At 40.4% G+C, this 26,153-nt stretch overlaps 1 protein-coding gene across 4 annotated transcripts in view; it reads left to right on the top strand.

Annotated features, from left to right (window-relative positions):
• The window catches only part of fat3a (FAT atypical cadherin 3a), a 120,139-nt gene that overhangs the window by 72,371 nt on the left and 21,615 nt on the right, over positions 1 to 26,153 (top strand). For 2 of the 4 annotated variants that reach the window (XM_053239660.1, XM_053239658.1), the window contains exons 6-15: positions 1 to 212; positions 1,113 to 1,326; positions 3,956 to 4,024; positions 5,645 to 5,784; positions 9,464 to 9,739; positions 11,514 to 11,724; positions 12,365 to 16,471; positions 23,445 to 23,641; positions 23,803 to 23,956; positions 24,054 to 24,287. The exon at positions 1 to 212 is cut by the window's left edge and continues 106 nt beyond it. In XM_053239660.1, the coding sequence (XP_053095635.1) occupies positions 1 to 212; positions 1,113 to 1,326; positions 3,956 to 4,024; positions 5,645 to 5,784; positions 9,464 to 9,739; positions 11,514 to 11,724; positions 12,365 to 16,471; positions 23,445 to 23,641; positions 23,803 to 23,956; positions 24,054 to 24,287 (5,814 nt within the window). The remainder of the gene's footprint in view (positions 213 to 1,112; positions 1,327 to 3,955; positions 4,025 to 5,644; positions 5,785 to 9,463; positions 9,740 to 11,513; positions 11,725 to 12,364; positions 16,472 to 23,444; positions 23,642 to 23,802; positions 23,957 to 24,053; positions 24,288 to 26,153) is intronic. The other 2 variants (XM_053239661.1, XM_053239659.1) reach the window with 1 other exon arrangement.

Below are 26,153 nucleotides of genomic sequence, written 5' to 3'. Positions count from 1 at the left end.
ACCAGGTACGTTTACCTGAGCGTGGGCGGAGACAGAGGGGCGGAGCCATCTACCGCATCTTTGCCTACGACGCTGACCACGGCCCCAATGCAGAGCTCACCTACAGCATCGTGGATGGCAACGACGACGGCAAGTTCCACATCGACCCCAAGACTGGCCTCGTGTCGTCTCCCAGGAAGCAGTTCCCTGCTGGAACATACGACATTCTGACTGTACGTCACCTCTGACCTTTGACCCCTATGTTCCTGATTGACACAGCATTCTATCCTCTAGAATTTTTCCTTTCAGTTTAACCCCTTGGTTAAATTCCTGTAGTTGCTCAAGAGCTCATTAAAAATATTTAATTTATAAATTCTTTTTATTTTATATGTACACTTTTATTTGAAAATACTTACATACAAATACTTATATAAAATTTCTAAATTTAGGTAGTAAATAGAAAGTTGTAAGTACGGTTAAAATTAAAATAAAAAAAAATACAATTATACAAATATAAACAATTAAATAAACTGTCCTAGTTTAGGTACAAGACTAATTAAAGAGTTGTAGTTTAGTCACAATAGTTAGAATGTAATTTCTAAATATAATTATGGAAATATTCGTAGCTATAAATAAATAAATAAATAAATAATTGATATTAAATAGTTGTAGTTTAGTCACAATAGTTACTGTAGAATATATCTTATAAATATATAATTATGGAAACATACATGGTTACGTTAAATAATTGTAGATTTGTTACAGTAGTTAGAATGTAAATTATAAAATTATAATTATAGAAATGTTGATATTTATATAAATACTTGCAGTTTAATAACGTTAGATCAGAATTTATAAAAATATAGAAATATAGAAATAAATGCCGTTATATAAATAGTTAATGTTTAGTTATTTATTTTACAGTAGAACTTGAAGTAGTTAGAGTTTAATTAGTGGTTTAAAAATGATCTGAGAAATAGTTTAATGGAATGACATACAGTTTCGATTTGTTAAATTAAAAAAAAAAAGACTCACACTTTGTAAATTTAGTTAAAAAGTTCCAACAGGATTTACGCATTTACTGTTCAGTTACAAGGTTTTATTTATTTATTTATTTTGACCTTTGACCTCAGGTGAAGGCGGTGGATAATGGCCGCCCTCAGCGCTGGGCGACGGCTCGTTTGCATATCGAATGGATTCGTCGGCCGCCGCCAAGCGCCGTGCCGCTGGCATTCGAAGAGCCGCTTTACAACTTCACTGTCATGGAAAGTGATAAAGTGGCGGACATTGTGGGTGTGGTCTCAGCCCAACAGCTGGGCTCCGCCCCCCTGTGGTTTGACATCACAGGTGAGGAAATTTATGCTCTTGCATGATGGGAAGTTTGTGTCCCAGGCTTAGTGAAAATAAAGAAAGATTATTTCCTAGTTCTATAGTTTACACTTTCTGCTTGAACAAGAGGAATTTACTCACTTGTTAATTAAGATTTACTTTAAATAAAGGTTACCGGTATTAGAGCAGGACTAATTATAACTAATAACTAACTACGGTTTAGTTACAGGTGTTGGAACAGGACTTACACTGATCTTATATAAAACTTGTGTACATGTTTTTAGAGCAGAATTTATATCACAGTAGCTCGTTATGAACAATGAAGGAGTCAGATGTACTGTATGTATTTAACTTTTACTGTAGCTTTAAGAAGAACTTACAGTCGAGGTTCAGTTTACTAAATGATTATATACAGATTTTACAAAAAGAAAATACCTTGAGCTACAGTTACAGTTTTGTTAAAAGTTTTCGATCCAGAATTTATGCAAGACGTCTGGTAAAATCTTAGGTTTAGAATTTATTTAAATGCAAATATATATCATAGTAATTTAAATGTAAATATAATTTAAAGTTAATGTATGTATAGCTTTACTTGATTGTATACATCATGACTGTATTTTAGCATAAAATTTTGTTTAATTTGTTAAATTAAAGTAAAACTTTTCAGAACAGGATTGACAATTTGAGTTTTTTGAGTAGAATTTAAACATACTTAGATAGTTTCTAGATAGATTTTTTTAACTTAATTTATTCATATTTATTAGTATTTCTCTATTAATGACTATAAAATCTTAAAATATATACCTGTATATAAAAAGTATTATACATTAATAGAAAATACAGCATTTTATCAGCTAAAATTAAGGTTAACGTTAAGGTTATGGTTTTAGTTATAGGACATAGTGTTTGTGTAGTATTTATATAACACTTCTAACGATAGACTTATATTTAGATTTGTTTTATATATAGATTTACATATTAAAACACTATTTATAAAAAAAATTCAAAGGTTCATCAATAGTTATCAGCTACAATTAAAGTTAAACTTAAAAAGTACTTAAAAGTCACAGGACAATGTAGTATTTGCATAAAAAATTTTAAATATAGACATATTTAGAATTGGATTAACGTAGATTTATAGAGTAAAATATAGTTTTACAATTTAAAACACTATTTATATAAATGACTATAGGTTTATTTTAGGTTTTTTTAATCATTTTTTAGTCACGTATGTTAGTATAATAGGTAGAATCTCCAGTAAGTTTCCAAAATTTTATATTTTGTAGCTCATATAGTTGATTTAAAACTTTTTCATAGATGGACTAAATTATTAAGGATTGTTTATTCACTACAAATATAAAGTATAAGAAATGGTGTTTATTGAATGTAAGATTTTCTTTACTGGTTTTAGAATACAAGTGCATGAGTTTAGTTTAGAGAGGAGAACTTTCAGAATGATATTTATAACAGAATAAACATGTAGATATCACACATTACAGGGAAACCTGAAGGTACACCATATATATATATATATAATATATATATATACACACACACACACACACACACGCACTGCATGTGTGCCATTTTACAGTTACCATGGCAATTGCCTGTTCCCATGACAATTAAGGTCTGTATAGATGTCAACGATCAAACAAACACAAATAGTTCATGTTAATGCTAATTATTTTCTCTTGATGTAACTACCCTTTGATGTGAACTTCATCGTAATTAATATTCACGTTTGTTTATGAACTTTAAGCTAACGTTTATCGACATTTAGGATGATTCTCGCAGCCAAGCCTGCCAGCTTAATTAGATTACCTTACAATGTTCAGGTCACTGAGAGAAACACTGCATCGCTAATTAGTGCGCAGTTCACTTCCTGTACAGTTACTGTGGAAGACTACATTTCCCATAATGCACCACGCATGCTTTAAGTATTCAGAGACCTTCTGCTTGCTTTGGCTGTGGCTGCTTTGCACTCCTTTATCGCCTTTCTTTCTTTTTCTTTTTCGTTCTTGCTCTTGAGTCACAGCCCGATCTCTCTCTTTCTCGCTTTCTTTCTCTCTCTCTCTCTCTCTCTCTCTCTCTCTCTCTTTCTTCACTTCTTCTCCTCTTGCTTCATCACCCTCTATTCCATTCTTATTTTTCTCTTTCCTGCTCTAAACTATCCCTTCTTCTTTTTATTTCCGACGGCCATTCTTCCATGATTGTGTCATTCCTTCCCATTACCCCCTTCATCTCCTTTCTTCCGTATGCCTTGCTTTTTCTTCATCTGCCTTGGTCTCCTGTTCTGTTCTTTCTCGACTCATCCTTCTTTGTTTTTTTCTTTTTTGCCTGCCTCTGTTCCCTCGCTTCATTCCTGTATCTCTCCTTCATTCTTTTTAATCTATCATCTTCTGGCCTCCCTTGTTTATTTTCTTTATTTCTTTATTTCCACTCCTTCAATCTCTACCCCTCATTCTTAAAAAAACAACCCGTCCTCTATTCTGACCGTCCTCCTCTCTCCTCTACTTTCCTTTGACCTGTTCTTATCTTTTCCTTTTTCCAACTTCTGTTCTTTCTTTTTCATCCCTCACTCTCTTCCTCTACCTCGATCTCTCTTTCTCTCCTTCTGTTTTTCCTTAATGCTTCCTATGGGAAGGGCCGCGTCCTTTCCGTGAGACGTTCTTTGTTCTCCAGACTGCCTGTGGCAGCAACTGTTCTAAAGAAGGTATCAGCCCACCTGTCTCTCTCTCTCTCGCTCTATCGCTCTCTCTCGCTCTATCTCTCTCTCTCTCGCGCTCTCTCTCTCTCTCTCTCTCTCGCTCTAACTCTCTCTTTCTCTCTGTTTCTCTCTCTCTCTCTCTCTTGCTCTATCTCTCTCTCTCGCTCTCTCTTGCTCTCTCTCTCGCTCTAACTCTCTCTCTCTCTGTTTCTCTCTCTCTTGCTCTAACTCTCTCTCTCTCTGTTTCTCTCTCTCTCTCTCGCTCTAACTCTCTCTCTCTCTGTTTCTCTCTCTCTCTCTCTTGCTCTATCTCTCTCTCTCGCTCTCTCTCTCTCGCTCTAACTTTCTCTCTCTGTTTCTCTCTCTTTCTCTCGCTCTAACTCTCTCTCTCTCTCGCTCTCTGCTTCTCTCTCTCTCTCTCTCTCTCTCTCTCTCTCTCTCTCGCTCTTTCAATTAATGAGTGTCTGTCTATCTCTCTCATTCTGTTTCTCTCCCTTACTTTTTCTGTCTCTCTCTGTTTCTCTGTCTCACTCTATCTCTCTCTCGCTCTCTCTCTTTCAATTAATGAGTCTTTGTCTCTCTATCTCTCTCTTTCTATGTTTCTCTCCCTTACTCTTTCTGTCTCTCTCTCTCTCTCTCTCTCTCTCACTCGCTTTCTCTCTTTCAGTTTCTGAATCTTTGTCTCTGTCTCTCTTTCTGTGTTTCTCTCCCTCACTCTGTCTGTCTCTCTCTCCGTTTCTCTCTCTTTCAATTAAAGACAGTCTCTGTCTCTCTCTATCTTTCTGTGTTTCTCAACCTCACTCTGTCTGTCTGTTTGTCTCTCTGTCTCTCTCTCTCTCTCTCTCTCTCTCTCTCTTGCTCTATTGCTGTTTGGTCATCAGCTGTGCTTACCCATCATGCCCTGGTGTTGTGCAGTGCTGCTCGCTGGTTGGCTAGTCATTGTACTGCAGGGGATTGTGGGTAAAACGTGATCACAATGATCATAATAAATGTGTATTTATGTTTCAATGAATTTCTGTGTGTGAGTGTGTGTGAGTGTGTGTGAGTGTGTGTGTGAGTGTGTGTGAGTGTGTGTGAGTGTGTGTGAGTGTGTGTGTGAGTGTGTGTGAGTGTGTGTGAGAGAGTGTGTGAGAGAGTGTGTGTGAGAGTGTGTGTGAGAGTGTGTGTGAGAGTGTGTGTGTGAGTGTGTGAGAGAGAGCTAGAGAGGCATCCAACCCCTAGGCTACTCTTGACCCTGTCTGATTAAATGCTCCATTACACAGCCAATAGTGTGAAAAGAAGAATGACGTGTGTGTGTGTGTGTGACTTTGTATCTGAAGGCTGTTCAAATGATTAATATGTATAAACTGAATGACTGTGTGTGTGTGTGTGTGTGTGTGTGTGTCATTGTTTCCTCTTTCTGGAAGGTATTATGTATTTGTGTGACTGTGTGTGTGTGTGTGTGTGTGTGTGTGTGTGTGTGTGTGTGTGTAATTGTTTCCTCTTTCTGGAAGGTATTGTGTGTTTGGGTCTGAGTGTGTAATGTGTGTGTGTGTGTGTGTGTGTGTGTGTGTGTGTGTGTGTGTTTAACACTGTGTTTCCTCTCTCTATAAGACACTGAACTGTGTGTGTGTTTGTGTGTGTAAGGTGGGGATGATGAGAGTGTGTTTGATGTGGAGAAGGCCGTTGGGACGATCATCATTGCTAAAGCTCTGGATGCTGAGCAGAGATCCTTCTACAACCTCACAGTGGAGGTGACAGATGGGACCAACACTGCCTACACACAGGTACACACACATACACACACACACACACACACACAGTACTTTCCAGAAAGAGGAAACAATTAAACACACACACACCTCCACAGGTCCTCTGATGGCAGGATTAGGTTGTATTCCTGTTACTTATTGGTTTATTTTGTACACAGTGAAGTTGCCTGTCCTGAAACACACACACACACACACACACACACACACACACACACAGTACCTTCCAGAAAGTGGAAACAATTTTACACACACACACACACACACATCCAAAGATGACAGGATTATGTCAGATTCCTGTAACTCGGTGTGGTTTATTTTGTCAACAGTGAGGTTGCACGTCTTGAAACACACACACACACACACACACGTTACAGTAACTTGAAAACTCTTTATAGTACTGAAAGTAGTATTTGTGTGTGAAAATGTGTTTATCTCCCATTTTTTTCTGTAAAAAAACAGAACGCTTAAGATTCTTCTGACCCTTTTTTTTTTTTTTTTTTTTCATATACTAAACTTTGGATTATTATCAATGGCCAGTTTTTAACTCTTTGTGGCAACCCAGGTCACCCTACACACTTTATTAACAAATACATCAGCTTCCTCCCATCTAACAGGAAATTCGGTTTTCTAGTCGTTAGAAGAGCTGCGTGAAAAATGGAACGTGGTTTAATTACACGTTTTAATGTGAAGAATCATATTCTGTACACAGGAGACTTTTTCATTATCACAAAACCAACTGAGAGTGTAATGCGCACATCAGCCGTGTTAATGCCCTCCATACTGAGAGGCTTTATTTAAAAAGCACTTCATTTATTAAAACAGTTATCTCTTTATTACCGAACAGCAGTTCCGTAGTAGTCCTGCGTTTTTGGGGTTTTTTTTTTTTTTGGTTTTGTTGTCGAACATTTCTACCATTTCACAGCGACTTCACGCAGATCACATTTTGTAGCGTCCCCGGTGCAGTTGGAGTGATGAGCTACAGCCAGAGGAAAGTGTAACCCCATGTTTGTTTTTACGCTGCCACTAGGTGGTGGAGACATTATCTTTTTTTTTTGGGTTGTCCTTCCATTCCATCTCTCTATCTGAGAGCCTTGTTGGCATGATATGAGGGAACGAGCGAGTTGTCGGAATGTTTGTCGGATTTATATGGAATTAGCATGGAACTGATTCGATGTTGGAACTGATCCAAACAGGTCACAAGGTCACAGCAAAGATGTGGTGGAAACATCCTGCATCAACACCATTGGCATTAAGTTTAGCTTGTCTTAAATACACTATGTGACCAAAAGTTTGTGCACCCCTGACCATCACACCCATATGTGGTTCTTCCTCAAACTGTTGCCACAAACTTGGAAGCGCACAATTGTATAGAACATCTCTGTGTGCTGTAGCTTTACAATTTCCCTTCACTGGAACTAAGAGGCCCAAACCTGTTCCAGCATGACAATGCCCCTGTGCACAAAGCGAGCTCCATGAAGACATGTGCTGCGTTCCAATTTGCCTATTTATACTACACACTTAAAGTATGTACTCTTTTATTGAAGAGTACTCTTCATATTGAAGAGTATGCAAGTACTGGGACATGCTAACACATGAAGGAAGAGATCTTTGTTGCCTAGTTATGTTCACTGTCACCGTAAACAAACTCCTCCTTGCATTTCAGCTTTTATTCATTCATTATTCCTTATATCATTTATACTATATAAGTTAGCGTTTAACATTTAGTGCTTAACTTTTAAGTTCTTACACTTAAATACTGAAGACGCATCACAGATGTTACACTCGTCCGCCATGATTGCAGGTTGAACTCGGTGAAGCAAACAGTCACAAAACTTTTCCTCCCTCGCACAAGGAGTTGTGGGCAATATTAACTGAAAAATTGTCCATGGAGCCACACTTCGAAAATCTACAGGAAGTAGTCAACCATCCAGGTACCTTCGGGATCCTCATTTCAACATACTACGAAAATCTCCAAAATCTAGTGGAAAGACTTCGCAGAAGAGTGGAGCTCATTATAACAGCAATGGCGGACTAAATCTGGATGTTCAACAAGCACATGTGGGTGTGATGTTCAGGGCTACACAAATGATATCGCTTCAGTCCTGTTTACCACACAGAGATGTAATTTGCACGTTCGTGTTCAGGAAATCAAGGCCCTTTATTTTTTGGCTATCGTTCAGTTAATAGGAAATTCTCATTAGCGCAGTATCTCAAAAATAATTTTTTAAATGTAGGATTTGTATGAACTAATCCTGGCTACTACCAGATGAACTGATTCCATTTTGGCTTTCATCCAAACATGTTCAAAGTGTATTATATTTCAAGGGTATATCAGGCATACAAATCAGCGAGCTGCTGTGTGATTTGTCGTAGCCAGAGCATGTCATGCCTTACAGCCATTGGCTAATACTAGACATTAATAATAATAGGTTCTATTTATATGGCACATTCCTCACACTCAAGGTCGCTCTACAAATCAATTCTTCCAAAGGGAACCTCAAACGGCAATTCAAAATACACAGAAAGCTTAGCTGAGCATCCAGAAGCTGCTGATGTTGTAACACCACATCACACAACACACCACATCACAACTCGAACTTCTAAATAAAACTATGAATAACTTAAAGCTAAGAACTACAGAATGTAAGAACATGCACAAATAACTAACAATAATAACACGAACAAACAACAACATGGTAAATGTAATTAGGAAATGTGTATGGAATTACATAAGCAAAAAATCCTGTAATATCTCACAGTGATGTTTTACATTTTGATTGGTCGGAATGTGTTGAGTAAATTTCTATAACAGCATTATAAGCTATGTACTACGTTGTTGTTTCTATAGTAACAGCTTACACAAAGACTTGTACAGCACACAATCCACATAAGTTTGTTTAAAAAAAAAAATGTGTGAAATTGTTGATATGGTGAAGTGTCGAAGTTTCTGTAAGGAGATGTTAAACATTTCTAGAAGGAGTCTCCAGTGTCGGTGCTTCATAACAGTCAGAGATAAACTGTAAGACTTCCAATGTCCATACTCTTTGCATTTTCTTTTCATCACAAGCTGCATTTTTTTTTAATTCACAAGAGAAAAAAAAAAACAGGAGGGTGGTGAGGGTTTATTTTTATTGTTTATATATTTATAGGTGCTACAGCATAAGTGAAAACAGGACCTGTATAATAATGAGTAATATGAAGCAAAAAACATTTATATTTTTAACTTAAGAAAAGTCGTTATGGTGTAAATGTTTGTGACTTTTGTTAGTAATTTACTAACACAGCTGAAGAATTTTACCATGTTCTTAGAAAGCTAAGGCTACATGCTTGCTAGGTAGCTAAATCATTAGTCTCAGTAATTAGCTAGCTATTGCTTGGCCTACACATTTACTGAGTTGCTAAGCAACAGTGTTATTTGTCCTTTGGATAAATGTATCATGTATTCACCTTCCAATGTTCACAGATGCAATTTGTACTAGCACACACACACACACACACACACACACACACACACAGATGGATCTCCACGTGTTGCCATTGAGAGCAGAGTGAGGCGGAAGTGCACGACTGTTTGCTATATAATTAGAAGACGCAGCGGGGTCTCTTCAGACACACACACTTAGCATAGTGATACATAAGGCAACATATGTCATATTATGGTCCTCTTTGTGTGTGTGTGTGTGTTTTCTGTCAGGTTCTCATCACCGTGCTGGATCAGAACGACAATGCCCCGGTGTTCTCTCAGCCCACCTACGAGGTCATGGTTGCCGAGGACACGCCCCCGGATACGGAGGTGCTGCAGGTTTTGGCGTCAGATCGAGATGAGCATCATCGCTTGACCTTTGCCCTGTTGGGCAGCGTGGACCCTGCTAGCATGCGTCTGTTCCGTATTGATGCCAGCACGGGTCATGTGTACACCGCACAACGCCTTGACCACGAGACTAACACACAACACGTCCTCTCCGTCATGGTAACGCTATGCTAATATCTCAAATATGTCTGAAATGCTAGCGTGTGACAGTCATCAAGGAAACTCGTAGACACTGCGTCGTTACTAGTCGCATTTAGGATAAGTGTGCAATATTGTAGTGTATTCTGTAGTCAGCCAATTGTTTGCTAACTAATTGATTCATTACATAGATCTACAATCTTAGCTAAACCCTGACGGTGGACATAGGTACACTACACACAACTATAAATGGATAAAAAGTAAGGTAATACGTGTTCTTTAATAAATAAAAAAATTGGTAGTATTGGCAAATTGCTGTGGTCTAAGAAGAATAAAACCAACTGTTATGTGGGGTTATTTAAAAATAATCAACCCTCTGCTTTTGCGTTGATTATTTTTCTCTAACAGCAAACCCCATCATGTTTTATTCCTTACTTGTTACATAGCAAAAAGTCACGAGTTGAAGCTACATATTTCTATAGACAAAATTCCCGATTTTAAAAATAGAAACTCATGGGCAATGTGTCACAAAGTTGCTAGTTAAGATAAGCGTGCAATATTGTAGCACGTTTGGTAGCGTTTATAAGCTTTATGCTGAATTCTGAGATACTAACATAGCTAGCTAATTGTTTTTTAGCTAAGCAGCTTAGCTGGTCAGCCTGACAGAAGATACAGCCATGGTAAACACATTTCACAGGAATGGCAGCCATTTTCTAAAGTGCTAAAACACAATTTCTTGACCAATTTAAGAGAACAACATTGTGTAATGACATAGAAAATACAGCTAGCTTTTGTGTGTTGTCTTGTCAAGATTTAGCTGTGTGTTGATTTATGTGGAGTGCTAATCTCAACTGCTAATTAGCTGATCAGCTCATTAGCTATCAGCTAGCTATTGAATATACTACAATAGTGCAAAGTCAGGAAGTTTTTTTCTGTTGTAGTGTCTCTGACGTTTTATGATGCATTGTCTGTGTTTTCTGTCCGTTCGGACAGGATAGCATGCATAGGATTAGCTTTCTTCTTTTCCTCGTCCGCTGTCTTCCTCTCTCTGTCTATCGTTGTGTGTTTTACTCTCTATCTGAGGTTAAAAAAGGACAAAGAGCTCTTATCTGTCTCTCAGTTTTATAGCTCACTACCTCCCTCCGTCTTTCTCTCCCCCTTGTCTGAGTCCCTCTTTATCTGTCTCTCCCTCTGCTGATTTCTGTCTTTCCTTTTTTCTCTCTGTTCTCTCTTGCCTGTTTTTCTCTCTTTTCCCTTCTTTTTTTCATCATTAATTCTCTATTTTGTTTCTTATCCCTTCCTCACTTGCGGCTGTGTGTACCTTGGCAGTAGTGTGTGTGTGTGTGTGTGTGTGTGTGTGTGTGTGTGTGTATCTGTTAATGTCGTCTCCCGGCGCAGCAATCTAATTATCGATCTGATCACACTCGCTCTCTGTTTCAGCACTCCTCTGTGCGCGCGCGTGTGTGTGTGTGTGTGTGTGTGTGTGTGTGCGCGCCTCATAAATATTCCCGCAGCCTGTGAAACAGATGAAATGTGTTATTGTAATCCACCGAGAGATGTTATCTGCCCGTGTGTGTGTGTGTGAGTGAGAGAGTGCGCGAGTGAGTGAGTGAGTGTGATTGCTCTCTGTTGCTATTTCACTGAGGCAATAAAATTTACTTATACTTATTTCCTGTCTACATCTCTCTTCTTTTCTATTCCCTCTTTTCCTCTCTCTCTGTCTTCCTCTTTTGTTCTCCTCACTCACTCACTCAATCACCCTCTCTCTCTCTCTCTCTCTCTCTCTCTCTCTCAGGTGAAAGATCAGGAATTCCCATACAGACGGAGTCTTGCACGCGTTCTCATTGGTGTAGAGGATGTGAATGACCACGCCCCCCAGTTTACCATGGCAATGTATGACGGACAGGTATACGAATCTGCGGCACTTGGCTCTGCCGTCGTCACGGTAACGGCTCTGGATAAAGACAAAGGCCAGAATGCTCAGATTAGCTACAGTATGGAATCAGGTAATAATGCAACACACGCACACAATCACGTGACCTTTGACCCCAAATCACAGCTGTAATTCGATCACATTAGACCTGCAAAATCATGTCAGATGTGATAAAGCTTGGCTCTGAGAGTTGTATTACTTTTATTGCTCTTATACAGAAACAGAAAAAAGTAAAGCTGCAATACATTGTTTCAAAATATGTCTTCAATATCAGCAATTTCTTTCACCGTTGCATTGTAAAACAAATCTTGCTAGCATATCTGTTTATGTCGAGAGTCTGCTAGGCAAGTCCCTGTGTATGTTGTCATTACAGAAACGACAACGTATTAGAAAGAGTGCTACTACTGTCAGAGCTACTGTTATAGAAAATGAATTTACACCTTCGGACCAATCAGAACGGAGTATTCAACAGTGCAGTGGTCTGAAATAATGTTACAAGTTAACTAACAGTAGCAGTTTACTGTAGAACAAATCCCTTGACAAAACTTTCGGGCCACTTGGGGACAAGAAAAAAGTTTTGTAATGAAGTTTAACCTTCCTTGGTTGCGTAGAGGTAAACACCAAAATAGCTTTCTAAGGGCTTCTATGTTCTCGTTCTGTTATTTTAGAAGTTAATAACTATGATACTAATACGTGTTTTGTTGCCTCTACAGGAAACACTGGGAACACATTCCGGATTGATCCAATTCTGGGAATCATCTCAGTGGCTCGGGAATTGGAGTTATCCACCATCGGTCACTACGTGTTAATTCTAAAAGCTGTGGATCATGGCTCCCCTGCTCTATCTTCCACTGCTGTTGTTCGAATTGCTGTGACACTTTCTGACAATTCAGGCCCCAAATTTCCTCAAAACGAGTACCAGGCCGAGGTTGCTGAAGGTGTTGCCATCGGAACTTCAGTAACCACTGTAACAGCCCTGGGCCTGTCCACAGTAACCTACGAAATCCGTCACGGTAATGGAGGTCGGACATTTCGCATTAACCAGTACAGTGGTGTGATCACAACTCAAATAGTGCTTGATTTCGAGACGATTTCTTCATATATGCTAATTGTCACAGCTACCAACATGGCTGGCCAGTCATCCAATGCCACTGTAACGGTTGTTGTGCTTGACCAGAATGACAATGCCCCTGTGTTCCAGCAGCTGCATTACTGGGGTGACATCAGTGAAGGGGCAGGGCTGAACAGTGTGGTGCTGAGTGAATCTGGTGAGCCTTTGGTTATACGGGCAACAGATGCTGACCGGAACCATAACGCCTTGTTAGTGTATCAGATCCAGGAAGAGAATGCCAGGCGTTTCTTTACTGTAGATGCTGGCACCGGTTCCATTAGAACCATTGCTCAACTGGACCATGAAAAAACACCTACGTTCCATTTTCATGTGAGTGTAAGGGACAGTGGACGTCCACAGCTATCAGCTGAACATCCTGCGGAAGTCACCATTCAAGTGCAAGACATTAATGACTGTGCACCACAATTTTCCCAGGATTTCTATGAAGCTGTTCTTCTGCTTCCTACCTATGAGGGAGTGGAAGCCTTGAGAGTCTCTGCCTCTGATCCTGATGGAGACGGTCAATCCGACCTCACCTACTCACTGACTGACACCAATCTGGAGCATTTTGCTGTAGAGTCGAACACTGGGCTAATCACAGTCCGAAACAGCACTTTTGGCAAAGACCGTTTCCGGTTCAATGTTCGTGTCTCAGACGGACGGTTCTCCAGCACAGCTTTGGTGACCGTTCTTGTGCGTGAGGCACTTGACAGTGGCCTGGCTTTCACACACAACATCTACAATGCTAACATTCAGGAGAACGATGCTAATGTGACAACAGTCACTGTGGTTACAGCGCTTGGCAACAAATTGAATGAGCCATTACGTTATACTTTGCTGAACTCTGGTGGGAAGTTTCGAATCCGTCCCACATCTGGAGCTATAGAGACAGTAGGAGTCCCCTTAGACAGAGAGGACAAAGAGGAGTTTGGACTTCTTGTGCAGGCAAGTCGAGAGGAAGACAGGTTGCGTGTTGCAAGGGCACTTGTGCGTGTACGTGTCACAGACGTCAACGACAATGCACCCATTTTTGTCGGACTTCCATATTATGCAGCCGTGCAAGTGGAGGCAGAACCAGGGGTGTCCATATTTCGTGTGACAGCTATAGACAGTGACAAAGGTCCAAATGGAGAAGTCAGCTACTTCCTGCAGGATGAGCTGGGACACTTTGAAATGGACCGTATTAGCGGTGAGCTCAGATTACGCCAGGCCTTTGATGCTGATCTGTCCAGTGTGGAATACCAAATCCTGGTTTTCGCTCGTGATAGTGGCACACCGTCCCTGTCCTCTTCTATCACCTTCCCTGTCACTGTTGTGAACCGGGCAATGCCTGTATTTGACCGGCCATTCTACTCTGTTAAAGTGAGTGAGGATGTGCCAGTGTTTACGCCAGTTCTGGGAATCAATGCCAGCAGTCCAGAAGGACAGAATGTTCTCTACACCATCACACATGGCAACCCTGATAGCATTTTCTCTATTGGATTTGACACTGGCATCATCAGTGTTATAGCCCCTCTGGACTTTGAGGCTGACCCGGTCCACAAACTGATCATCAGAGCGACAGACTGCCTCACTGGTGCTAGAGCAGAGGTGGATGTTGAGGTGACAGTTTTAGACATGAATGATAATGCACCTGTGTTTGAACAACCAATTTATAAAGCAGTAATCTCTGAATCAGCCATGATAGGAACTCCTGCTTTGCAGGTGCAAGCGACAGATAAAGACTCTGAGAAAAATGCAGCAGTTCGCTACCAAATCATCCCTGACCGCAGCAACAGCACAGACCACTTCCACATTGACAGTAGCAGTGGCCTGATCTTGACTGCTCGCTCCCTCGATCACGAAACCATTCAGCACTATGTTTTCTTTGTCAAAGCAACTGATAATGGCTTTCCTCCTCTTAGCACTGAGGTGCAGGTCATAGTTCAGGTGACAGACACAAACGACAATGCTCCAGTCTTCAATCAACTACTGTATGAGGCCTCAGTTTATGAACTTGCACCCAAAGGGCACTTTGTCATGTGCATTCAGGCTTCTGATGCAGATCAGTCTGACGTAGACCGACTACAATATGCTTTGTTATTAGGAAACGAGCGATTGCTATTTGACCTGGACGCTTCCTCAGGGATTTTGACTCTGAGTGGACAGCGGAGGACACAACGTATGCCACCCACTATCAGCCTGAATGTGAGTGTTTCGGATGGAGTTTTCACCAGCACAGCACAAGTGCACGTACATGTAGAGTGGGCAAACCTACACACGCCACAATTCACCCAGAGCATGTATGAAGCAGAGGTACGAGAGAACATGCCAGCTGGATCAAAGGTCATTATGATTAGGGCTTTGGATGCTGATCCTGGACCATTTGGTGAAGTGCACTATGTTTTACTCTCAGATGTAGCACGATACTTGTTTAGTATAGACAGCAATGGTCAGATAACGACTCTGGAGAGGTTGGATCGGGAAGAGCAAAATGAATTCGTGCTGTCCATTGCAGCAGTCGACACAGGAGGAAGAACTGCATATTGCCATGTTTGGATTGCAGTGCTGGACGAGAATGATAATGCCCCACTTTTTGATGCCTCAGAGTACCGTGCTAGTGTTCGGGCAGAGGTGGAACCCGGCTCTTTAGTGACACAAGTGCAGGCTTGGGATGCTGATCAGGGGCTCAATGGAGAGATCAACTACAGCTTATACAGTGAAGCCAGTGTCCAGGTCACAGAATTGCTGGATATAGATCCTGATAGTGGTTGGGTAGTTACCAAGGGCAATTTCAGCCCCCTTCAAGGGTCAGTATTATCCTTTTTTGTGAAAGCCTCAGACAGTGGTGTACCAGTCCGCCATTCTCTTATTTCTGTGTACATTCACGTCCTCTCAAATGATGCCCACTTACCTGTCTTTAACCAACCACACTTCTCCTTTAGTGTTCCAGAAGATACACCCATTGGTTCCACACTAGGTGCAGTGCATCTGCAGAGCCAGCGTGGACAGAACTCTCTACCTGTCAGTTTCTCGGCTGTGATTGGTCAGACTGTGGAGAGCAATAGCGATGGTTTTTTTGTTGTGGACAAGGAGAGTGGGATGATAAAACTGGAAAAGCCACTGGACCGTGAACAAACTCCAGAATTCCATTTTAAAGTGTCTGCAACCCTGCAGCAAGGACTCATAGATTCAGTTGCTGTCGTAGATGTGGAAGTAAAAATTCTAGATGTAAATGACAACAAACCAGCATTTGAGTCCAACTCATATGAAGCCTCCATCATTGAGGGACTTCCTGCTGGCACCAGAATCCTCCAAGTGCTAGCAGTGGATCCTGACTGGTCAGCCAATGGTCAGGTGACATACAGCCTTGCTCCACCTGGGCTTCTGGGATCAGGAAGTGAGGATTTGAAGGATGGTGGGAGCTATTTTACAATTGATAGCACTTCTGGGTGGATTTCAACTCTAAAAGGCCTTGATCATGAACTTAACCCCGTCCACAGTCTTACAGTCTGGGCATTTGATCTCGGTGACCCAGCCAGTCTGTCATCCTCGACGACGGTTGCCATAGCAGTTGGTGACTCCAACGACAACATGCCTGAGTTTCTGCAACCGCACTACTATGGCAGTGTGCGGGAAAGTGATGCACCTGGAGAAGTGGTTGCTGTGCTGAACACCCGTGATGATGACAGCTCTCCTAGCAACCGTCAGGTCACCTACCACATCACAGGTGAGGAAAAGCAACATGTATTTGTGTGTGCATGTCTGTGTGAAGGAAATGGAAAAATAAACATGCAGATTGGGTTGTTTAGATAACCTGTTATTGTGTGAGAAGGGAAATGTGTTTATGAAAGTGTGCATGTTGGGCTGTTTATGTCTTTCACTATGTATTCCCAATGCAAAAACAGGTCTTATGGGATGTCAAAACCCATTTCTGCATTCCTGCTCACATAAGCTGCATTTCATTACAGAGCACCTGTTTTAGTAGTCGCATTTGTGTCTCCTTGGTCAGCATTTTAACTGAAAAAGAACCTTGACAGACACCGCATTTAGTATACCCTTGAGTGTTGTCAAACACACCATAGCTTTTAGCGGGTTGCACCAGTGCTGTTTGTTTACCCATCCTTACCCAAGGATGGATCCTGAACTAGTGGCAACTATTTTTCCTGCTACGCTCAGAAGAAAAGGGTACTAAACTATACCTTTCCTTGTTGCTGCAGTGGTACCCTCAACAGTGTACCTTTAGTACCTTTTAGTATTTCTTTTACCTAGAAAGGTGTAATATACCTTTAATGCTTTGCTCTAAAAGGTAACTAGGGTCACATTTTCATGTTTCCATACATATTAAAGGTACAAAAGATGTACCTACGAGGGGACCACCCCACTGACAGTGAAAGGTACAGTTTAGTAATTATTATTTCGGAGAGTGTAGCCTACCTAGCTACACAAAGAGATGCTAGCTACATAGTGCATATTGTGATATCATTTTGTTAGCTAGGCAATTTTAATAACAGAATGACTTCTAACAGTTTGCAAGACAAATACCAACAGGCTGTTAGTTCCAAGTGATTTATTTAGCCTATATTTCTAAAACAACACCTCTATCGGAGCGACATCCTTCCAAATGGGACAGGCTTTATCACAGGCGTATACAAATATTGGTCAAAAAAATACTGCCTACCTAAGGACTTGCCTGGAGCATGAAACTGGAGCATGATGACTCTTGAATGTGGGTTTTTTTTTTTTAAACTAAGCAAAGCACAGATGCCCCCTACTGGGGGAAAAATATATTCATTTATTTAAACAATGAAATAAAAACAGGTCTCTGTTGTGCACTCAGACTTCTGGACCCTAGACAGCACACTTCACTTTGGAGTGGAAATGAAGAGTAAATCAGTAATACACACCTCCGTGATGAACATTCGATTGATTTGTGTACGAAATAACCACATCGTAAGAACCAGCTGTGCGCCTCATCACACCCTGTCAAATGCAGTTATGATTTCCAAGAATGCCTTGATGGTGGTGTAGAACTCCTTTATAGAGAACAAGAACAACACACACACACACACACACACACACACACACACACACACCTACTCAAACTCTCCACACACACTCTCAGGTGCAGCCTGTATATCACTTTAGAAATTCATAACATTGCATTAGGGAGCTGCCATGGTTTATAATTCATGAGTTCCCGGACACACACACACACACACACACACACACACACACACACACACACACACACGGGTGTGCTTACATACACATACTTTGACTAAGGCAGAATTTGGATTGAAGCACAGCCTCAGTGGCTGTAAACATTTTCTGAGTGTAATTTTATGAAGTTTCAACTTCACACACACACACACACACACAACTCAATTACAGTTCTATGTATCTGTGTGCTGCTCTGGATGATACTATAACAGCACTCTTTTTTCACAGTCTCCTTTTTTCTCATTTTCTCTTACATCTGTTTCTCTTTCTTTGATGTTTAAATCCCTTCGGTTTCAGACGAATTCAAAGGTCAAACCACTGACTAATGGACTCTTCGCACCCCTAGACAGAAGTGTGATATAAACATATAATGGAGAAGGGAGGGGGATGTGAAAACGGTGAGAAAGTGACAAGGAATAGATGGACAGAAAATGAAGGAGAGGCAGAAATAGAAAAAGAGATAGAGCCAGATGTCAGAACAAGAGAGAGGAGAAGTGAAGAAGAATGAAAGCAAGGTTACATAGACTCGTGGTTCTGACAGTGGAGTCCACGAGTGTCAGTTATAATGCCAACTGGAATATAATCTAATTTTAATAAAAATGGGCTCTGTGGGTGAAAAAAAAAAACCTCTCTGGCACCAATAAATAGCCAACACACACACTGGCCACTTTATTAGGAATATCTGTACACTTGCTCATTCATATGATTATCTCATCAACCAATACCAATCATGTAACAGCAGCACAATGCATAAAATAATGCAGAGCTGGAGTTGATGTTCATTTTAAACATCAGAATGGGGAAATAATGTGATCTCGGTGACTTTGACCGTGGCATGGTTGTTGGTGCCGGATGGAATGGTTTGAGTATTTCAGAAAAACTGCTGATCTGGGATTTTCACACACAAACACACACTGGTCTCTACACAGAATGGTGCGAAAAACAAAAAGCATTCAGTTGTGTGGGCGGAAACACCTTGTTGATGAAGAGCTCAGAGGAGAATGGCCAACCTGGTTTGAGCTGACAGGAAGGCTACGTTAACTCAAATAACCACTCTTTGCAACCGTGCTGAACAGAAAAGCATCTGTAGAATGCAGGACGCATCAAACCTTGAGGCACTGTTTCTATTAAAGTGGTTGATCAGGGTATTATTATACGCATTTAAATTGAATGTAAGCTTGTCTGTAAAAATAAGTTAAAAGGCCCCTGACTATAAAAAAGAGTGAAAACCCTCTGACATAGCTAATTAACAGAACTAAATGAAATAAATACAGCTAATGCTGTAACTACACTGTGCCACAAATAAACTGGCTATAAACCATCCTGACTAATGTGCATGGAAGCACAATGACTGTGTCTCCAAAACATCAACACAGTCGGCGATAACAGACGCAACACCTTATGGCAAAGTCTGTCCGGTCTTGGCGACATGCCTGAGCGGTTATTTCCTGCTCTTTACTCGAATAAAGAGAGACTCATGAACCTGAACGAAAGCTGACGTTTCAAAACCTGACAAAAATATTACAAGGTTTTGGCTCCAATAACACAATTTTTTTCCGGGTTTGCTCCGGCTACTGCGCATGCACGTTTCTAAACGTTCACTTTTATTTACAGTTGTTTCTAAGCTACTGATGATTGTCAGCTTGAAGAAAAGGAAGAATCCCAAATGGCTTCTTACTCCCTACACCCTATGAAGTGCACTATATTGCTGATAGAATAGTATTTTCTGTAGGTTGTCTCTTGTGGGCGTGTAGTAACCTCTACCGTTTTTGCCTGTGGCTGTTTTTTTGTTCTGTTGTAAAAAGGTAGTTGGCACCATGTACAGCTTACAGCCTTTTTATTGACATGTTACATGCTAGGCTTTGTACTAGCTTCATTGGCAGATTAGCAAAGCAAGCTACTAGCTATTTACACTCACCAGAAAACTCAACGATCTCTGCTACTTCCTTCCAAGCTTTATTTTTCTTTGTAATATCTCTGTACATATTTAATAAGAGGTCATATATGACAGGATAAGAACCACATTTGCAAGTTTTTCTTATCAGCAAGAATTAATTGCTGATAAGAACAAACGTTTTGAGCGGGGAATTGAAGAAACATCGGACCGAACGCGGCATAAGACTGGTCTGAGGAATCATTGTTTGGATTCGTCTCTTTACTGTGTCATACCTAATTTGCATATAATTGAAAGTCTCAGTTTAGATGTCACTTTGTCGCTTTGCTGCTGTCGTGGACATTGTGGTGGCACGTCGCTTGCTAGTGTGACCATAAGGTTAATATTCACCCCTACTGCTTGGCTTTAGCTCAGTTAGCTAATCTGGATTTTACAGTTTATTTCCATTATAGTTGCCAAATATTTTTTTTCCTCTGTTTATGTCTGTGCTAAAGTGTAAGGTGTTATTCGTAATGTATTAGTTAGTGTTAGTCTTTAAATAGATTGTGTTATGCTAGAAGATGCTCATGTGTAACTGCCGTTTTTAGAGATACCGTTTTTAGGTTAGCTATGCTGTTATTGACATGGTGACAAAGTTAAACCATAATCAGTCTTCTGCTATGAGGACTTTTGTCGAAAAACTGTCAGGACTGTCGAGGAGAGAGAGAGACAGGGCATTTGATCTCAGTCTAAGAAACTGATAGACCTGACTATTTTGTCATCTTTACAAACAAGGCGGGACTTTCTGTAGTGCAGGCGCTATGTATACATCGTCCAATTCGTATTTCAAGAAGTGGGCTGTCTCATTTCCTTATACAGACACAATATAGGGAACATCTAAGAACACTGTCATATTAGGTTTTTTTTTTTTTTTTTTTTTATAACAAGAAGACTTAGTGGGACTATACGTAAGCACTGCAACTACACACACATTTTATTATGTTCTGGTTATTAAGATGCAGTGATAATTTAGTATGAGGTTATAAATGCTGATTAAAAGGTTAATGAGTGTGTGTGTGTGTGTGTGTGTGTGTTTCCCTGTTACTCAACACACTTGTGATTCTGCAAGAGTTTTATATTTGTTCAAACATATTTTATATGAATCCAGCCACAGCTATTGTACATTACTGTACATTACACTGTGTCTACGTGAAATACTTGATTCTGATTGGTCGATGCGATGACCATGGAGAATTCCCGATTGGCTGACAGAAGTGTGTTATTTTCACAAATCAGAAAACTGTCTAATGTTTATTCAAAGAAACAGACTAATCATAGATCTAAAGCAACGCTCCTCATACTGGAAAGTAACCACGACAACGAGCATAATAACGGTAGCTTTCGCTATCTCCAGAAATCTGCACAAAATGGATTTCTGCAGAAACAAATGATATATGATATAACCAAAAAATTTTAATTATTTTATTAGTGGATAATTTTCCTTCTTCCTATAAACAAATTATATAAATAGGCAAAATTATTGACCAATAAGATCATCTAAAGTTTGAAATTTCTAAATATATCTAGAAATAGGCGTAATAATCGTATTCTTTGTTTTACTGTAATCTTACGAGATAAATTTGCCTATATTCAAGATATTTTTACTTGCTAAAACAAATTTTTGCAGTGTAGACTGCCCTCTTACTTTCTAAACTAGCACAATTTTGCTAGCGTTTATTGAAGAGTGTCAAATTTAATGACAAATGCTTTATACTATCTTCACTAACTAACAATTATACCAACAATATTAAATTTTTATATTGATGTGCTGTTTGTTCTGGAGTTTTTTGTGTAGTCACTTTAAGTTCACTGAAGGTTCACTAGTTAGATATTGTTTTAGTAATTTTGAGTTGTGTAAAAGTGCTTATTAATGAAACAACAGTGCAATTTACTAAGGATGAAAGACGACTATCAGGGTCACAGTAACGAGAGTAAAAATCGACTGACTCGTTATTACAGCGCACGGCTACGCCATTATTAAGTCAAACCTCGAAGAAGTGCTCAGATTGACTTTGTTTGTTCATCTTAACCTGGTTAAAGACGGTTATTTACATAAACTCTCTCTGATGAAAGTTTAATTTAAATTGTGTCAGTGATGTCAGTAATGTGAAAAAAATGGCACCTTGACAAACTTCAAGTGACTTTTCAATGTTCAGTTGTTTTGTAAATGATTGTTAGTGAACTTGTGTCCCATTTGAGTAAAATTTAATGTATGTAAAGGTATTTATAAAGTGAATTTGTAATATTTTACAATGTGAACTTTTCAGAAAACTGTGTAAACATTATATTTTATATTCATTCATTTATTAAATCACAAAGAGGGTTAATCAAGTGTGGGTGTGTGTGAGAGAGAGACTCATTTCAGTCATTTCATATTGTTTTTGTTGAATTGTCCATGCTTTGTCTGAGCTCTGTGTGTATCACAAGAATGGCATAAACAAGAGCCAGAGGTCATTGGTGGCAAAACGAGGATTTGCTTTTGTGTGTGTGTGTCTGTGTGTGTGTGTCTGTGTGTGTGTGTGTGTCTCTGTGTGTGTGTCTTCTTTGGTAATTGGTTGATGTTGCTTTTGTTGACTCAAAAGAAAAAAATTATTAAAGAGCAAATAACAGCAAGTGATGAAGTGGATTGAGAGAGGGAGAGAGAAAGTGGGAGGAGGAGGAAATAAAGTGATAAAGACAAAGAGCCCTTCTATGTGTTATTAGCCTCCAACAGAGTCAAATTTAACTGTCTATTTAGATAAATAAGAGTGTGTGTGTGTGTGTGTGTGTGTGTGTGTGTATATATACATGCCTGCTTAAGGGCACACTGACTGGACATTTATTGAGCCAACTGTTTTAGATTACTGTGTTCCCATTTAATTTATTCTATCCATCATTCTACCATTTCTCTCTTTGTCTGTCTGTGTGTGTGTGTGTGTGTGTGTGTGTGTGTGTGTGTGTGTGAGTGAGATAAATTAGTGCTCATTAAAGTTTGACCTTAATAACATAAATGAAAATAAAAGGTGTGATTATTACAATTTATACTAATGAGCCTGGCACAAATGGCAGCGGTTATTAATACATATAGGTGTGTGTGTGTGTGTGTGTGTGTGTGTGTGTGTGTTTGTGAGTGTGTGTTTGTGAGTGTGCGCATTTTTATTGCCTTATGGGAATGACATCATGTTCACCCACCAACTTCAAGGCAATGAAAGATGTAATGGGGACAAAAATGCTGGTGTCCATTAGGTAAATGGTGTGTGTGTGTGTGAGACTTGTGAGGTGTGTGTGTGTGTGTGTGTGTGTGTGAGACTTGTGAGGTGTGTGTGAGAAAGAAAGCTGCATTGCACTTGTTTTTCTACCAGGTTTTCTCTCAAAAATGTAAAATGTTGTCATAGCTACATACAAGACTAGCTACTCGTATAACTAGCTACAATACTAGCTATAGAAAATATTGAACATGGTGTGATTTAAGACAGCCTCGTAACAGAAATAATAAGGACAGTTGTTAAGTAGTGTGTGTGTGTGTGTGTGTGTGTGTGTGTGTGTGTGTGTGTGTGCGTGCGTGCAGGTGGTAACCGTGGCGATGTGTTCGCTTTGAGTTTACTCTCCTCTGATTGGAAGCTGTACGTGAAGCGGCCATTGGATCGTGAGCAGCAAGAACGTTACGTCATCAACGTCACGGCAACGGACGGCCTCCATGTTGCCACAGCAACCGTCCATGTGCTCGTCACCGATGCCAACGACAACAGTCCCGTGTGTGACCCGGTGAGACATGCACAAACACACCAACACACACATACACACAGAAAAACATGGACACACAGTTACTTTGTGTGTGTACATGTATTTGTGCTTGTGCCTCATTTGTTTCTGTGTGTGTGTGTGTGTGTGTGTGTGTGTGTGTGTGTGTGTGTGTGTGTGTGTAGGTGATGTACACTGCATCTGTCTCAGAGGATGTCCCTATTGGAAATCTGATCCTGAGAGTGAGAGCGACGGATGCAGACACTGGCTCTAACGCACAACTACAGTACACACTGTCAGGGGGCGGGGCTGAGGACTTCACGATACACCCTTACACAGGTCTATCTATCTATCTATCTGTTTATCTGTCTATTTGTGTCTATCTCTCTGTCTGTCCATCATGATGATGACGACTTAGTGTGTGTGTGTTTTGCAGGAGAGCTAAAAACTGCAACGTCATTGGACCGGGAGAAAGTTGAGCGGTATTCTCTTGTTGCCAGGGCAACAGACGGGGGTGGGCTTTCATGTGAGGCAACTGTTTCCATCATGCTACTGGATGTTAATGATAACCCTCCACGGTTTGGCTCCGCCCATTACAAGACCAGCGTTTACGAGAACACAGCTGCGAAAGCGCTACTCACACAGCTAAATGCCATAGATCCAGACCTGGGTACGAACTACACACACACACACACACACACACACACACACACACACACACACACACACACACACACACATACATACATACATGCGGTGCTTTCTAACTTCCCCTGCATTATTGATGAGTTCCTGTGTGTGTGTGCAGTCCTGTGTGCGATCTGTTCTGCAGTGTTGCTACATGCCTTCGTTCACATTGTTTCCACTTCTGGTGGTTTTCATTCTGCTCAAAAAGGAGCACCCCCTGATGCCGTTATCTCCAGTGTGATCTTGATGTGTGAGCAGCTCAATGGGTGATTTTGCAGGATTTGAGAACTGTCCTTGGCTGTTTTTTTAATCCGGCCTTTTCATCCCACTAGAAACAGACATTAGTTATCTGAACAGGATCTGAACAGGATCTCTCTGGGTAGCGACCACATGTCCATATGTGTGACATGTCCAAGTGTTTATAAACTGCAATCTGCAGAATGAGTTTCAGAATGAGCTTTTTCCCCTCAAGAAAATGCCAAGAATCTGCTGAAAACACTGAGTTGATAGACAGCCACTGTAGTCGCTGTGTGCAGTTTTTTTTCTGATTTTTTTTAGCTGACCAAAAGAGACTGAGGCCTGCTTTAGGCGATGTTGTTGTTTAAGGACAGAATGCTGCCAAGATGTTTCTGCTGTGTTACTGTGGACAACATGCCTCCATTGACGGTGAACAGTTACAGTTGGCCAGGATTTCAGTTTCTGACATTTTTTTTTTCAGATGTTTAACCCCATTTTCTTGTAGACGGTACAGCAGCATTCTTTTGAGATCCTCTCAGCTCAGTATGTGGCAAGAGGTGGCTTTTGTACTGCCGTGAAATCTCATTTCATCCAGACAGAATCCTATGATGAAACTAGTGTTGTGTTTTATGTCTTGATAGAGTAGGATATGACACACTTAGACAACCTGGTCTGGGGATACAGTCTTGCTCACACAGAAAGACTCAGAATCCATCCCGCTTAAGGACATGTGGACCTCCTGAAGGATGCAGGTTATTTTTTTTTCTGAGCAGTCACAATTTTGTAGGATTTCCACAACAGCTCCTTGTTCACTGCAACAAGGGTTTTGGACAAGTTGATTCATACAAAAAACAAGTCCTGATGCTGTTCCTTACACTCTTCCAGCAGCTGCCTGGATGTGATAACAGTGTCTACTATACTTTATTTTGTGCAAAAGTCAAACGGAAACTCTTGGAAGTACACTATATGGCCAAACGTATGTGGACATCTGACCATCACACCAGTCATATGTGCTTGTTGAGCATCCCATTTCAGACTTGCCCCCCACTATAAAATCTTCCACTCTTCTGGGAAGACTTTCCACTGGATTTTGGAAAGTAGCTGTGTGGATTTGTGCTTTCAGGTCAGGCACTGATGTCGGGCGAGAAGACCACATTCTCATTTATTGTTCAAGGCGGTTGAGGTCAGGGCTCTGTGCAGGCCACTCGAGTTCTTCCACTCCAACCTTGGCAAACCATGTCTTCATGGACCTGGCTGTGTGGCAACAGTTTGGGGAAGGCTCACATATCAGTGTAATGGTCAGTGTAATGGTCAGGTCTTTGGCCATATAGTGTGTCTGTTTTGTTGTTGATGTCTCTTTAAAGAGGAACATTAGCTAAAAGATTTCCTACAGTGGATAATAATGATGTTGCTCTTCTACTGTACTTCTACTTTCTTTTACTTTCCAAGACAGCTCTTTTACCTTTGTTTCTCACTGGCTAATGAACAGGCAAAAGATCTCTGGTAATTGGGTATGGTATGTTTGACAGTCCAGCTCAGGAGGTTGCTAGAACATTGTCTGGCCCAGGTGCCTTGTGGTAAAGTCTTTTTTACGATTATTAGATTTTCTGTG

Source organism: Pangasianodon hypophthalmus, chromosome 14 (assembly GCF_027358585.1).
Source record: "Pangasianodon hypophthalmus isolate fPanHyp1 chromosome 14, fPanHyp1.pri, whole genome shotgun sequence".
Lineage (NCBI taxonomy): Eukaryota > Metazoa > Chordata > Actinopteri > Siluriformes > Pangasiidae > Pangasianodon > Pangasianodon hypophthalmus.
Note: the sequence above shows the minus strand (reverse complement) of the source record. Positions and strands in the feature narration are given on the sequence as shown.